At 44.2% G+C, this 15,103-nt stretch overlaps 1 protein-coding gene across 5 annotated transcripts in view; it reads right to left on the bottom strand.

The window, feature by feature from the left end:
- Window positions 1-2,074: 2,074 nt before the first annotated feature.
- The window catches only part of baiap2b (BAR/IMD domain containing adaptor protein 2b), a 174,495-nt gene continuing 161,466 nt past the window's right edge, over window positions 2,075-15,103 (bottom strand). For 4 of the 5 annotated variants that reach the window (XM_024431506.2, XM_024431514.2, XM_024431538.2 and 1 more), the window contains one exon: window positions 2,075-4,445. In XM_024431506.2, coding sequence (XP_024287274.2) covers window positions 4,346-4,445 — 100 coding nt within the window. In that variant the 3' untranslated portion in view covers window positions 2,075-4,345. Of the gene's footprint in view, window positions 4,446-5,381; window positions 5,435-15,103 lie in introns of all 5 variants that reach the window. The other variant, XM_024431529.2, reaches the window with a different exon arrangement.

Genomic DNA, 15,103 nt, shown 5'->3' with positions numbered 1-15,103 from the left:
ATGCTTTTTCAGTTCTGCCCACACGTTTTCTATAGGATTAAGGTCAGGGCTTTGTGATAACCACTCCAATAACTTGACTTTGTTGTCCTTAAGCCATTTTGCCACATCTTTGGAAGTATGCTTGGGGTCATTGTCCATTTGGAAGACCCATTTGTGACCAAGCTTTAACTTCCTGACTGATGTCTTGAGATGTTGCTTCAATATATCCACATAATCTTCCTCCCTGATGATGTCATCTATTTTGTGAAGTGTACCAGTCCCTCCTGCAGCAAAGTACCCCCCGAACATAATGCTGCCACCCCCGTGCTTCACAGTTGGGATGGTGTTCTTCGGCTTGCAAGGAAGTGGTTCCGTTCATCACAAAGCCCTGACCTCAATCCTATAAAAAATTTGTGGGCAGAACTGGAAAAGCATGTGCGATCATGGAGGCCTACAAACCTGACTCAGTTACACCAGCTCTGTCAGGAGGAATGAGGCATTATTCACCCAACTTATTGTGGGAAGTTTGTGAAAGGCTACCTGAAACGTTTGACCCAGGTTAAACAATTTAAAGGCAATGCTACCAAATACTAATTGAGTGTATGTAAACTACTGACACACTGGGAATGTGATGAAAGAAATAAAAGCTGAGATAAATCATTCTCTCTACAATTTTTCTGATTTATTCACATTCTTAAAATAAAGTGGTGATCCTAACTAACCTAAGACAGGGAATTTTTACTAGGATTAAGTCAGGAATTGTGACAAAAACTTAGTTTAAATGTATTTGGCTAAGGTGTATGTATACTTCCTACTTCAATTGTAAATACACAGAGTAATATACGTTACAAAGAACTTTTATGCAGGTAAAGACTTTTATGTTGCGTTCAACATGTTTTTTGAGCGACAACACAAATCTATGGACGAACTTTGGAACGTTGTTTGCCACCATAGTCATCACTCATTTACAGTATGTTATGGAGAGCAAAAAACATGGGTATCTAAACAGAACACACCGTGTACCCCACTCAGAGGAGGAGGGAAGGACAGAATCCAGGCTTTTCACTGAAGGATCGGTGTTGGAAAGGGACCAACAACATATCTTTGAGACATTGCTTCACCTGTCCTCTTCAAATATAAATGAAATGGCACATGTAATATAATAACGTTACATGTTTCCAAACACTTTTACATCCATTGAAGAGAATAATGGGACACCTAAGTGTATGTGAAGGAATGGAGCTATTGAACAAGGCAGAAAGTTGTTGCCTTGAAATGACTGTATTAGCAGAGATGATCAATGCTGCATTTAGTGACTCCAGAGTTTCCTATAAGGAGTAGGACCACCACTGTATTGTACTGTATGTATCGCCCTTATGATTCCCACCAATCAGAATTCCAGAGTCACTATTCCTCTCCCTCTGTCTGTGTGGGTCACTATTCCCCTCCCTCTGAATGCCTGGGATGTAATCATTAGTGCACACCGTAGCAAACAGTTGCAAAACGTTTTGCGACGGAAAACAAATTCAGGTATGTCCTTCCCCTGTTGGTTCCGTTTGCTTCCGTTTTGGTTCTAGTGAATCCAGCTCTGCTTTTACATACATCCCTGGACCTAAGCTATTGTGAGAATCCATCAAGTCAGTTTCGAGGCAATATCATTCAGATGACTTTTAATAAATGCTGTACTTCTTTTTTAGGATTTTGGATCCACGTGCTTTGCAGCAGATAGTGTGGGTAAATCACAGAATATGTTGGCTTCTGTGTTGAGCTGCACGTCATCACATGCTGTGTAATAGGTCTCCTTGTCTTGAGGTGAAGATTCTTTGTTAAATTATCAAAGAACTTGTACATCTCCGATTCTGAAAATCGTACTGCAGTATAAGAACAGCAAGCTTACAAATACACAGATAAACTTACAGATACAGTAGCATATCATTTTTATAGAACACCTTTGATGAAATTATCACTTTTAAGAAATATGAAACCTAAAAATGAAACTTAAAGAATGGAAGAACAAACAAATTATTTCCAATGACTATTGGAAGACCACAGAACTGAGTACTTGTTCAGTGTTAACATATTGTTTATGTTCAGCTGTGTGGTGGTCAAGGGTTTGGTGATGCTACATGGGTTTGTCGTTGTGTAATGTTTCACAGTTGTGTTCATGATTTTAACAATGGAAGGAGCATTTGGAATTTATGGACCTTACATTGCTATGTACAGTATGTGAAAATGTATGTGCTATAGAAAGGATGACGGGTGGCTGTGGGTGTAACATAGAAAGCATTCCATACAGTCAGGCTGGCAAGATAATGCAGTATTACATCAGTATCACTGCAGCATGGTCGCAGGTATGTTTGTGCAGTCTGGCCTACCTCAATCACCATAGGTTGGCAAGACAGTACAAACAGATCTGGGCCCAGGCTAATATCACTGTAGGCTTTAGCTTCAAAGAACCAGGGTGCCAATTTAGTTCAACACATAGATATAGAATTACATACAGTAGGTTCTATTTCTATGGTTCCCAGATCCACTCTAGTCTCCATGCAGTAAGTGTGTTTTGTTCTGTTTGTTTGCCTTTCTAGAGCTTTAATATTGTTCACTAGTATAGTGTCTATAGATCTATCTAGACCGCCGTCTGTGTATGTACTATTTTTATATCTCAAAAAAAGAAAGAACATATCAAGAAATGACCTGGAAGTGGGAGATAAAAGGAGATGTCTTTGTTTTATTGTTGCCAAAGAGATATATTTAATGAAGTCATGAGGCAAACAGGAACAGGAATATATATTTGATCTATAATGTTTTAACCCTACAGATGTAGGATCTTAATTTGAGACAGTTTGCTACAGCAGGAAAATAATCCTGCAGAAACAGGAAATGTGAATATTGTGGGTTATAATTCATGGACATTTTTGTAGGGCTTGATACAATTTTCAAAGAGGAAATTACAAACTTCCAAAGGCTTTTTAAACATCAAATACTCTACAATTTTGAAACGCCTTGCATTGTAGGAAAGTTCTCCTGCAACAGGGTGGTCAAATTAAGATCCTACATCTGTATAGCGAGACGATAGCCTGGGTACCAGTCTGTTTGTGTCATCATGCCACTGTAATGATGAGACAAACCAACTGGTACCCAGGCTAGTGAGACAAAGGGGGTATTGTGATAAGGAGCAACATTTGGTAATGCGCTGGTTGTGATTTAAACGAGCAGGACTAGTTTAGGCATGCTGTCAGTAAATGTGCCCCACCCACACTCACTTACTGGTCACATGGTTACTTTCTGTACCTTATTATGAAATATAAATAAAATCTGTTTTACACAAGGATGTGGGTCTCATGTATTACATAGCCTGGTCCCAAATCTGTTTGTGCTCTCTAGCCAACTCATAATGCTCACTTTAAAAAATTATAATGTAAAAACATGACGCAAAGAGAGTATAAAAGGAGACGTGCTTTTCAAGAGTTTCTTATAAACACAGTACAAACGCACAGGCAATATCTGGAATATACTCTGCAATATCACTTTATTTGCTCTAGTAAATTCAGTGTTTTTTCTATAAATTTACAGACAAATGAAACGGGATGAGAAGCAAATACATTTATAAAATAGTACGAAATACAACAACTCCTTTGTATTGTTATGTATTAATGTCATACTATACAGTTGATATATGCATGAATGCTTAATATTATTGTTTTTCTGTCATTTAAAATATGAGAATAACAGTGAAAAGCATTTGAATGCTATTATAACTTACAGTATTGTGTATAACATTGACCTTTTCTTTCTCCATCTCTCCTAATCTAGTGTGCGGCTCAGACTCATGTAGAAATGTGTTTCTACAAGCCGCCATGCCCTGTGCTCTTTATATTCCCCCTGATACAGCCCTTTAACATATACTGTATAACATAGTTTACTTTGTGACAAATGTATTGCTCACACAAACAAATTCAAAGAAATTCCTCCAAATCTTACAAATCGCTAATAGCAAGAAGTAAAATACGACTAGACACCCACAATAAGATAGATCAAACAATGACCATTTCTTAAGCATATGCATACATTATTAACAAGTAACAGATTCAGTTATCATTTACTGCATACAGTTTATTACTGTTTTCAAATGCTTTAATTGTATTGAAGAGGCAGTCCAAGGCTAGGTGTGCTTGAATGCTATGGATAGTTCAGTCTGCTAAAACTTGTGCAGCACATGGTCTACACTACTTGTGAAAGATTAGTCCTGTGTGTGCTTGGATTTGTCAAACAAAATCAGGGTTCTTCTTCCAATTGGCTGGCTAAATGTATCTGTGCTTCACAGCAACCAATCAGAGGCAAGGATAATAGGAAGTAGAGCATGGAGCTAATAGAGGATTGGAGGAGGAGACTGGTCACCGACAGAGATGAGAGGCCTGGGTTGGTCCTCAGTGGCCTGGGCTGGTTCCTCCTGAGGCAGAGGGACACTGTACGGACAAGAGGGAGGGAAGACGGATAGGTGGAAGGAAGGGAGGAAAACAGGAGGAAGGGATAGGGACAGAATGGATGAAGAACGGGAGGAGAGGTGGAGGGAACCAAATGATCCATTAGTTATTAAGACTAAACATTACGGTGTTCAGAGTAGAGAAGTTTGGCGAATGAGTTTGGAGCTGCCTCTGAATGAAGATGGAGTAAGGGTGAAATAAGGCTTTGGTGTGTGCAAGGCAAGCGTCATGCAACAAAACCATCAACAGAGAATTAAGATTCTGTTAAGGCTCTAGTCAGTCTGTATCACTGAAGCTTTAGAAACGCGCGATAGAAATGTAAAGGTAATTTCTGATTGAGCCGACATAAGGTTTACCGTGAATGCAGTCTCCGCTAACGCAGGAACATTGCCTTGAAATGTAAATACGCTGTAATGCTGAACTTGCGCAATACATATTGAATAGAGCCCTAAATTAATATTTTCAGAATGTATATTATTATCTGGGTGGAATGCACAACCAATGCCCATCCCTGATTGGTTGGCGAGACACCGAATGAAAGCACTTCAATGATGACAAATATCCACTGTTTTCCACCAGGTGACATCACTCCTATGTGAGACAATCTAACGTGAGACAATAAAATAATGTAAACTGTTCAAGAGATAGTGGGGACTTCCAAAAGGACACCCCATTGCCTAAATAGTGTGCTGGCTCTGCAAAAGAATTATACACTATATAGGGAATAGGGTGCAATTTCAGACAAAGCCATAGAATGGGGGAATAGGCTAGGACCCTCCTCATGAAACCAGATGATGACAGGGAGGTGCACTAAGATAGCGGGAGGGAAAGATAGCAAGGCACATAGAAGGGAGAAGAAGCTGGTGAATGGCTGGTATTTTGGCTGAATGGTGACATGGGAATCATCTTGTCACTTACGAGGGGTCCGTTTGACTCAAAAGCGGGCAAACTGTTCACTCAAAAGTCCCAAACTGAAAATGCAAACAGTCCTATGGTGTGAACATTCATGTTCATTTAAAACATTGGGTAAATCATTTAACTTACTTTTCAATACACTGTCTAACTTCTTAGTAAACTAACCATAGCCACAGTGTTCAAATAATAATGACATATTTATAACATATTTACATTTGTTTGAACTTATACTTTACATAAACAATGAATCATTTAAAGACAGCAAAACATATTCAAAACACTGTTTTCACATAAGTACACTGTAAGTTACTGTAAGTTACTGTAAGAAAAGCTACAGAATGTTATTGTAAATTCCAAATAAACTGGTTTAACAGTACATTCCTGTAAAGAGATGCAGTTAAAAACTGTTAAACCAACGTTTCTTTGGAATTTACGGTAACATACTGTACTTTTTTATACAGTAACTTACAGGTAACTTGCTGCCAGTAAGTTACTGTAAAAACAACAGGACTTTTTTTTACTGTGTGTGTTTAGTTTGACATATTTTGACAAAACCGCAACTGATGTTAATAACACTAAAGTTAATAATCTTAGGCTATTATACCATTCACCAAAGCGTGTTACTCCCCAAAATGCTATTTGTTCAGTACAACAAAACAAAAGAACCAACATAAAAAAGTTACAAGCAAATAGAGAGGAGCGGGGCAAGCAAGCAAGCAGGCACACACAAATAAACAGGCATATGACACGTACACAAACATTCCACCAATCAAATGTCCACAGAGTACTGTAAATACAGACAACAGTTAAATGGCACGATACCCAGAGCAGGTTAGGAGGACTCACAGGTAAAGTTAATCTGCAGTAAGGAAAAATACCTGTTTGGGAGCAGCAGGAGGAGCTGGCCGGCTAGGTTATAGCGGTGGATCGGGGGTTGTTTGGATAATTCCGCTAACACTTTGCTTGGATAGTCTCCATACAGATGTTCAGTAAATATTCAAACTGTTTAACAAACTATCTACTAACCCTAGTTTCACCCACAAACCCTAACCCTCACAAGCTGCTATAAAACAACAAAGATGCAGTTTGAGCATCTATAGACCATCGATAGGGGACTATCTAAATAAAATGGGACCTACTGTACTGTACTAGAAAGGGCAGTGGGCAGACCACAATCCTGAAAATAACATTGAGATAGAAGGCGACAGCAAATGTGTAAAGTAAGGTGGAGTGAAGCACTGCATGCATGAGGTAGTGGGAGAGGAAGCTAAGGTGACGACTACTACTAGATTTGAACACAAACTAATTTGTACAATAGTAATATGGTTATTGTGGTAACACTTTACTTGACACACAGCATCATAACACATTATGACACGGTCATAGCCATGTCACAATTAAGTGATAATGCCTGAGAAGCAGGTGTTTGGAGGATATATTGGCCCAGGTGTTGTTAGGCCCGAGATGAAGTCGAGGTCTGGCGAAACGTTCCAATATATCCTCCAAACACCAACTGTGAAAAATTCAAATAATGAATAATAATATTATCATTCAATTGTTTATTTTGATGAATGTATTCACTATTTAATTATTCCACAAGATATAGTCCCGACACAAATCTAGGGTTGCTACCCAAGCCGGTTGGTCGTTCAGTCTATCGGTTCGGTTGCTAGAGACACGACCCAGTCGTTCAGTCTTTTTGTTCTGTATCTATGGACGCGACCCAGTCGCTCATTCTAAATGTTTTATTGCATACTGGCTGGCAACGTTCTTATCCCTTGCTTGCTAGCTAGCCAACTACGGCTAACTTAGTCACGTCAAAAAGTGCAGCCAGAATAACAGTAGCCACATTTGGGTTTGTTTAAGCTGTTTTCTAGTGACATTTATTTGGATACATCCATAACACTGAGCTAATGCAGCGCAATTTTGCCTGGCAAAGAACATGTGCTGACTCGTCAGGCCACTGTTGTTCAGAGGAGCTAGACAACAACACAGCTAACACAATCACTTCAAACTGAAGCGGGACACTGTTGTTCAGAGGAGCTAGACAACAACACAGCTAACACAATCACTTCAAACTGAAGCTGGACACTGTTGTTCAGAGGAGCTAGACAACAACACAGCTAACACAATCACTTCAAACTGAAGCTGGACACTGTTGTTCAGAGGAGCTAGACAACAACACAGCTAACACAATCACTTCAAACTGAAGCTGGACACTGTTGTTCAGAGGAGCTAGACAACAACACAGCTAACACAATCACTTCAAACTGAAGCGGGACACTGTTGTTCAGAGGAGCACTAACACAATCACTTCAAACTGAAGCGGGACACTGTTGTTCAGAGGAGCTAGACAACAACACAGCTAACACAATCACTTCAAACTGAAGCGGGACACTGTTGTTCAGAGGAGCTAGACAACAACACAGCTAACACAATCACTTCAAACTGAAGCTGGACACTGTTGTTCAGAGGAGCTAGACAACAACACAGCTAACACAATCACTTCAAACTGAAGCGGGACACTGTTGTTCAGAGGAGCTAGACAACAACACAGCTAACACAATCACTTCAAACTGAAGCGGGACACTGTTGTTCAGAGGAGCTAGACAACAACACAGCTAACACAATCACTTCAAACTGAAGCGGGACACTGTTGTTCAGAGGAGCTAGACAACAACACAGCTAACACAATCACTTCAAACTGAAGCGGGACACTGTTGTTCAGAGGAGCTAGACAACAACACAGCTAACACAATCACTTCAAACTGAAGCTGGACACTGTTGTTCAGAGGAGCTAGACAACAACACAGCTAACACAATCACTTCAAACTGAAGCGGGACACTGTTGTTCAGAGGAGCTAGACAACAACACAGCTAACACAATCACTTCAAACTGAAGCTGGACACTGTTGTTCAGAGGAGCTAGACAACAACACAGCTAACACAATCACTTCAAACTGAAGCTGGACACTGTTGTTCAGAGGAGCTAGACAACAACACAGCTAACACAATCACTTCAAACTGAAGCTGGACACTGTTGTTCAGAGGAGCTAGACAACAACACAGCTAACACAATCACTTCAAACTGAAGCGGGACACTGTTGTTCAGAGGAGCTAGACAACAACACAGCTAACACAATCACTTCAAACTGAAGCGGGACACTGTTGTTCAGAGGAGCTAGACAACAACACAGCTAACACAATCACTTCAAACTGAAGCGGGACACTGTTGTTCAGAGGAGCTAGACAACAACACAGCTAACACAATCACTTCAAACTGAAGCTGGAGAGATGGCAAACTAGCTGCACCTCGTTTCGTTTAACATTTTTTCAATGGAGATTTCTTTGTATATATATCCATAAAAATGATGCCAGCTGATTCATGATTTCGACTGGCTGACAAACGCTGCCTGTCTGTCTCCTCCCGACTCGTTCATTACTATGAGACAGCTGGAGATCGAATTTGAATATTGAAACAATGTTGGAAATGTCGGAGAGACAGACTACAAGGTTCATACAAATATCTGCTGTTGAAAACTAAATGTCAGTCTAAAATAAATGTGAGATAATGTCTATATACTTTTTATAGTGCAGATCAAGTTTATAAAGTGCCTGGCTGGACTGATGAGACAGTGGACTGCTCAGTCAGATGGAACAGAGTAAATAGGCATTTTAACATCATAGATTTAGCTGGTGGTAATTTGTGGAATAGACACTGGCTGGAATGTGGTTTTAACCAGTCAGCACTCAGGATTAGACCCACCTGTTGTATAAAACCAGCCAGTCAGCATTCAGGATTAGACACACCTGTTGTATAAAACCAGCCAGTGAGCATTCAGGAATAGACCAACCCCTTGTATTATGACATAATTTGTCATAATATGGTTATAACACTGTCATGACACATATTTCGACCTGTTGTGACATATATTGCATTATTTTATGGCTGGTTATGACACCTACGTAAGAGTGTAACAAAAAACACAACACCTACCATGGTAGTTATTTTACGGCTGGTTATGACAACTACATAAGTGTCAAAAATGACATAACCTACCACACAAGGCAAAACGTACCATTACACCATAGACTACTTATCAACAATATGTTTATGTTATTTTAAAATGTTCTGAAATTGACCACATTGAATTATCATTGTAATTGTGCACACATTGATATCAGACACGCACCGACCCCAACGAACGCTATGTTTCTGATGACTGGGATAAATGTAGGAGTAGATTTAAGGAGCAAGACAAGACACCCTCTTTGTGACTGCTGACTGACATAAGGGCAGTATGTAATAGGCCCATCTGGCTTATATGATTATGATGGTCATAATGCTTCTTGACAGTGTTATAAAGAGTATTTTCTTAGTCCAAGTAAAGTGACACAGGATGGTCATAATGCTTCTTGACAGTGTTATAAAGAGTATTTTCTTAGTCCAAGTAAAGTGACACAGGATGGTCATAATGCTTCTTGACAGTGTTATAATGTAACGGTTTTCTAGTGGTGATGAAGGAGAGTCGGACCAAACTGCAGCGTGTCGATTGAGATTCATGTTTAATCAAATAAAGAAACACGAACACTACACAAAACAATAAACGTAATCGAAACCGAAACAGCCTATCTAGTGCAAACTAACCGAGAGTACACATAGGACACTAAGGACAATCACCCACGACAAACTCAAAGAATATGGCTGCCTAAATATGGTTCCCAATCAGAGACAACGATAAGCACCTGCCTCTGATTGAGAACCATTCCAGACAGCCATAGACTTTGCTAGATAACCCACTAAGCTACAATCCCAATACCACCACCAAAACCCCAAGACAAACACACCACAATTACAAAAACCCCATGCCACACCCTGGCCTGACCAAATACATAAAGATAAACACAAAATACTTTGACCAGGGCGTGACAGAACCCCCCTAAGGTGCGGACTCCCGAACGCACAACCTAAACCTGTAGGGGAGGGTCTGGGTGGGCATCTGTCCGCGGTGGCGGCTCTGGTGCTGGACGTGGACCCCACTCCATAATTGTCTTAGTCCACCTCCTTAGTGTCCCTTGAGTGGCGACCCTGGCCGCTAACCTTGGCCTAGGAAACCTAACAACGGGCCCCACTGGACTGAGGTAGCTCGGGACCGAGGAGAAGCTCGGGACGGGGGAAGCCGGGACCGAGGGGAAGCTCAGGGGGAAGCTCGGGACCGAGGGGAAGCTGACCGAGGGGAAGCTCAGGAGTGAGAGGAAGCTCAGGAGTGAGAGGAAGCTCAGGAGTGAGAGGAAGCTCAGGAGTGAGAGGAAGCTCAGGAGTGAGAGGAAGCTCAGGCGGGTTGATGGATCTACCAGATCCTGGCTGGCTGGTGGTTCCGGCAGATCCTGGCTGACTGGCACTTCTGGCGGATCCTGGCTGACTGGTGGATACTGGCAGACTGGCGGATCCTGGCTGACTGGTGGATCCTGGCTGACTGGCGGATCCTGGCAGACTGGCGGATCCTGGCAGACTGGCGGATCCTGGCTGAATGGCGGATCTAACTGATCCTGGCAGACTGGCGGATCCTGGCTGACTGGCAAATCCTGGCCGACTGGCAGATCCTGGCCGACTGGCAGATCCTGGCCGACTGGCAGATCCTGGGCAGTTCTGGCGGATCCTGGCAGACTGGCGGATCCTGGCAGACTGGCGGATCCTGGCAGACTGGCGGATCCTGGCAGACTGGCGGATCCTGGCCGACTGGCAGTTCTGGCAGATCCTGGCAGACTGGCGGATCCTGGCAGACTGGCGGATCCTGGCAGACTGGCGGATCCCGGCTGACTGGCACTTCTGGCGGATCCTGGCTGACTGGTGGATCCTGGCAGACTGGCGGATCCTGGCTGACTGGCGGATCCTGGCAGACTGGCGGATCCTGGCAGACTGGCGGATCCTGGCAGACTGGCGGATCCTGGCCGACTGGCAGTTCTGGCGGATCCTGGCCGACTGGCGGATCCTGGTCGACTGGCGGATCCTGGTCGACTGGCAGATCCCGGCTGACTGGCGGATCTGGAAGAGTCTGATTGACTGGCAGATCTGGAAGAGTCTGGTTGACTGGCAGATCTGTAAGAGTCTGGTTGACTGGCAGATCTGGAAGAGTCTGGTTGACTGGCAGATCTGGAAGAGTCTGGTTGACTGGCAGATCTGGAAGAGTCTGGTTGACTGGCAGATCTGGAAGAGTCTGGAAGAGATCTGGAAGAGTCTGGTGACTGGCAGATCTGGAAGAGTCTGGTTGACTGGCAGATCTGGAAGAGTCTGGTTGACTGGCAGATCTGGAAGAGTCTGGTTGACTGGCAGATCTGGAAGAGTCTGGCTGACTGGCAGATCTGGAAGAGTCTGGCTGACTGGCAGATCTGGAAGAGTCTGGCTGACTGGCAGATCTGGCGGCGCTGGGCAGACTGGCGATGCTGGGCAGACTGGCGGCACTAGCTGCTCCATATAGGCTGACAGCTCTGGCGGCTTCTTACAGACTGACAGCTCTGGCGGCTCCGTGCTGACTGGCTGCTCCTTGCAGCCTGGCAGCTCCTTGCAGACTGACAGCTCCTTGCAGACTGACAGCTCCGTGCAGACTGACAGCTCCGTGCAGACTGACAGCTCCTTGCAGACTGACAGCTCCTTGCAGACTGACAGCTCCTTGCAGACTGACAGCTCCTTGCAGACTGGCTGCTCCATGCAGACTGGCTGCTCTATGCAGACTGACATCTCTGGCTGCTTCATGCAGACTGACAGCTCTGGCTGCTCCATGTAGGCTGACAGCTCTGGCGGCTCCGTGCAGACTGGCAGCTCCTTACAGACTGGCAGCTCCTTGCAGACTGGTAGCTCCGTGCAGACTGGCAGCTCCGTGCAGACTGGCAGCTCCGTGCAGACTGACAGCTCCTTGCAGACTGACAGCTCCTTGCAGACTGGCTGCTCCATGCAGCTGGCTGCTCCTGCAGACTGGCTGCTCCATGCAGACTGGCTGCTCTATGCAGACTGACATCTCTGGCTGCTTCATGCAGACTGACAGCTCTGGCTGCTCCATGTAGGCTGACAGCTCTGGCGGCTTCTTACAGACTGGCAGCTCTGGCGGCTCCGTGCAGACTGGCAGCTCCTTACAGACTGGCAGCTCCTTGCAGACTGGTAGCTCCTTGCAGACTGGCAGCTCCGTGCAGACTGGCAGCTCCGTGCAGACTGGCAGCTCCGTGCAGACTGGCAGCTCCGTGCAGACTGACAGCTCCTTGCAGACTGACAGCTCCGTGAGACCGGCAGCTCCGTGCAGACTGGCTGGCTGCTGAACAGGCGGGAGACTCCGGACGCGCAGGAGAGGAGAAAGGCTCTGGCTGCGCTGAACAGGCGGGAGACTCCAGCAGCGCTGTAGAGGAGAAAGGCTCCGGCAGCGCTGAACAGGTGGGACGCACTGTAGGCCTGATGCGTGGTGCTGGCACTGGTATGCCGTGCATGCTATGCCAAGCCCACACCTTTCTTTCTACTCTGTCCAATACATCCTCCACACTCTCAGACTCAGCACTCTGCTTCGCCGACAGCTCCAATTCCATCCATGGCTCTGCCCAGGGTCCTTGTCCCTCAAGGATCTCCTCCCAAGTCCATTTATCCAAAGAGTGCAGCCTCTCCCAATGCTGCTGCTGCCTCTGTTGCTTCTCCTGCTGCTGCCTTTGCTCCTGCTGCTGCCTTTGCTGCTGCTGCTGTTGCTCCTGCTGCACCTGTCGCTTCTCCTGCTGCTGCTGTTGCTGCTGCCTCTGTTTACCACGCCGCTTGGTCCTTGGTTGGTGGGTGATTCTGTAACGGGTTTCTAGTGGTGATGAAGGAGAGTCGGACCAAACTGCAGCGTGTCGATTGAGATTCATGTTTAATCAAATAAAGAAACACGAACACTACACAAAACAATAAACGTAATCGAAACCGAAACAGCCTATCTAGTGCAAACTAACCGAGAGTACACATAGGACACTAAGGACAATCACCCACGACAAACTCAAAGAATATGGCTGCCTAAATATGGTTCCCAATCAGAGACAACGATAAGCACCTGCCTCTGATTGAGAACCATTCCAGACAGCCATAGACTTTGCTAGATAACCCACTAAGCTACAATCCCAATACCACCACCAAAACCCCAAGACAAACACACCACAATTACAAAAACCCCATGCCACACCCTGGCCTGACCAAATACATAAAGATAAACACAAAATACTTTGACCAGGGCGTGACATATAAAGTGTATTTTCTTAGTCCAAGTAAAGTGACACAGGATGGTCATAATGCTTCTTGACAATGTCATAAAGTGTATTTTCTACAAGTTATTTAAAATATGATGAAAAAACAAACAGGACTGTAAAGCATTAATTACAACAACAACAAAGGACTTAAGACAAAAGGAAAGTTCATGAACCCCTCAACACTGGGGCCCCACAAGGGTGCGTTCTGAGCCCTCTCCTGTACTCCCTGTTCACCCACGACTGCGTGGCCTCGCACGCCTCCAACTCAATCATCAAGTTTGTGGACGACACAACAGTGGTAGGCTTGATTACCAACAACGACGAGACGGCCTACAGGGAGGAGGTGAGGGCCCTCGGCGTGTGGTGTCAGGAAAATAACCTCACACTCAACGTCAACAAAACTAAGGAGATGATTGTGGACTTCAGGAAACAGCAGAGGGAACACCCCCTTATCCACATCGATCGAACAGTATTGGAGAGGGTAGTAAGTTTTAAGTTCCTCGGCATACACATCACAGACAAACTGAATTGGTCCACCCACACAGACAGCATCGTGAAGAAGGCGCAGCAGCGCCTCTTCAACCTCAGGAGGCTGAAGAAATTTGGCTTGTCACCAAAAGCACTCACAAACTTCTACAGATGCACAATCGAGAGCATCCTGGCGGGCTGTATCACCGCCTGGTACGGCAACTGCTCCGCCCACAACCGTAAGGCTCTCCAGAGGGTAGTGAGGTCTGCACAACGCATCACCGGGGGCAAACTACCTGACCTCCAGGACACCTACACCACCCGATGTCACAGGAAGGCCATAAAGATCATCAAGGACAACAACCACCTGAGCCACTGCATGTTCACCCCGCTATCATCCAGAAGGCGAGGTCAGTACAGTTGCATCAAAGCTGGGACCGAGAGCTTGAAAAACAGCTTCTATCTCAAGGCCATCAGACTGTTAAACAGCCACCACTAACATTGAGTGGCTGCTGCCAACACACTGACTCAACTCCAGCCACTTTAATGATGGGAAATTATGTAAAATATATCACTAGCCACTTTAAACAATGCTACCTAATATAATGTTTACATACCCTACATTATTCATCTCATATGTATACGTATATACTGTACTCTATATCATCTACTGCATCTTTATGTAATACATGTATCACTAGCCACTTTAACTATGCCACTTTGTTTGCCACTTTGTTTATATACTCATCTCGTATGTATATACTTTACTCGATACCATCTACTGTATCTTGCCTATGCTCCTCTGTACCATCACTCATTCATATATCTTTATGTACATATTCTTTATCCCCTTACACTTGTGTCTATAAGGTAGTAGTTTTGGAATTGTTAGCTAGATTTCTTGTTGGTTATTACTGCATTGTCGGAACTAGAAGCACAAGCATTTCGCTACACTCGCATTAACATCTGCTAACCATGTGTATGTGACAAATAACATTTGA

Source organism: Oncorhynchus tshawytscha, linkage group LG01 (assembly GCF_018296145.1).
Source record: "Oncorhynchus tshawytscha isolate Ot180627B linkage group LG01, Otsh_v2.0, whole genome shotgun sequence".
NCBI classification, from domain to species: domain Eukaryota; kingdom Metazoa; phylum Chordata; class Actinopteri; order Salmoniformes; family Salmonidae; genus Oncorhynchus; species Oncorhynchus tshawytscha.
Note: the sequence above shows the minus strand (reverse complement) of the source record. Positions and strands in the feature narration are given on the sequence as shown.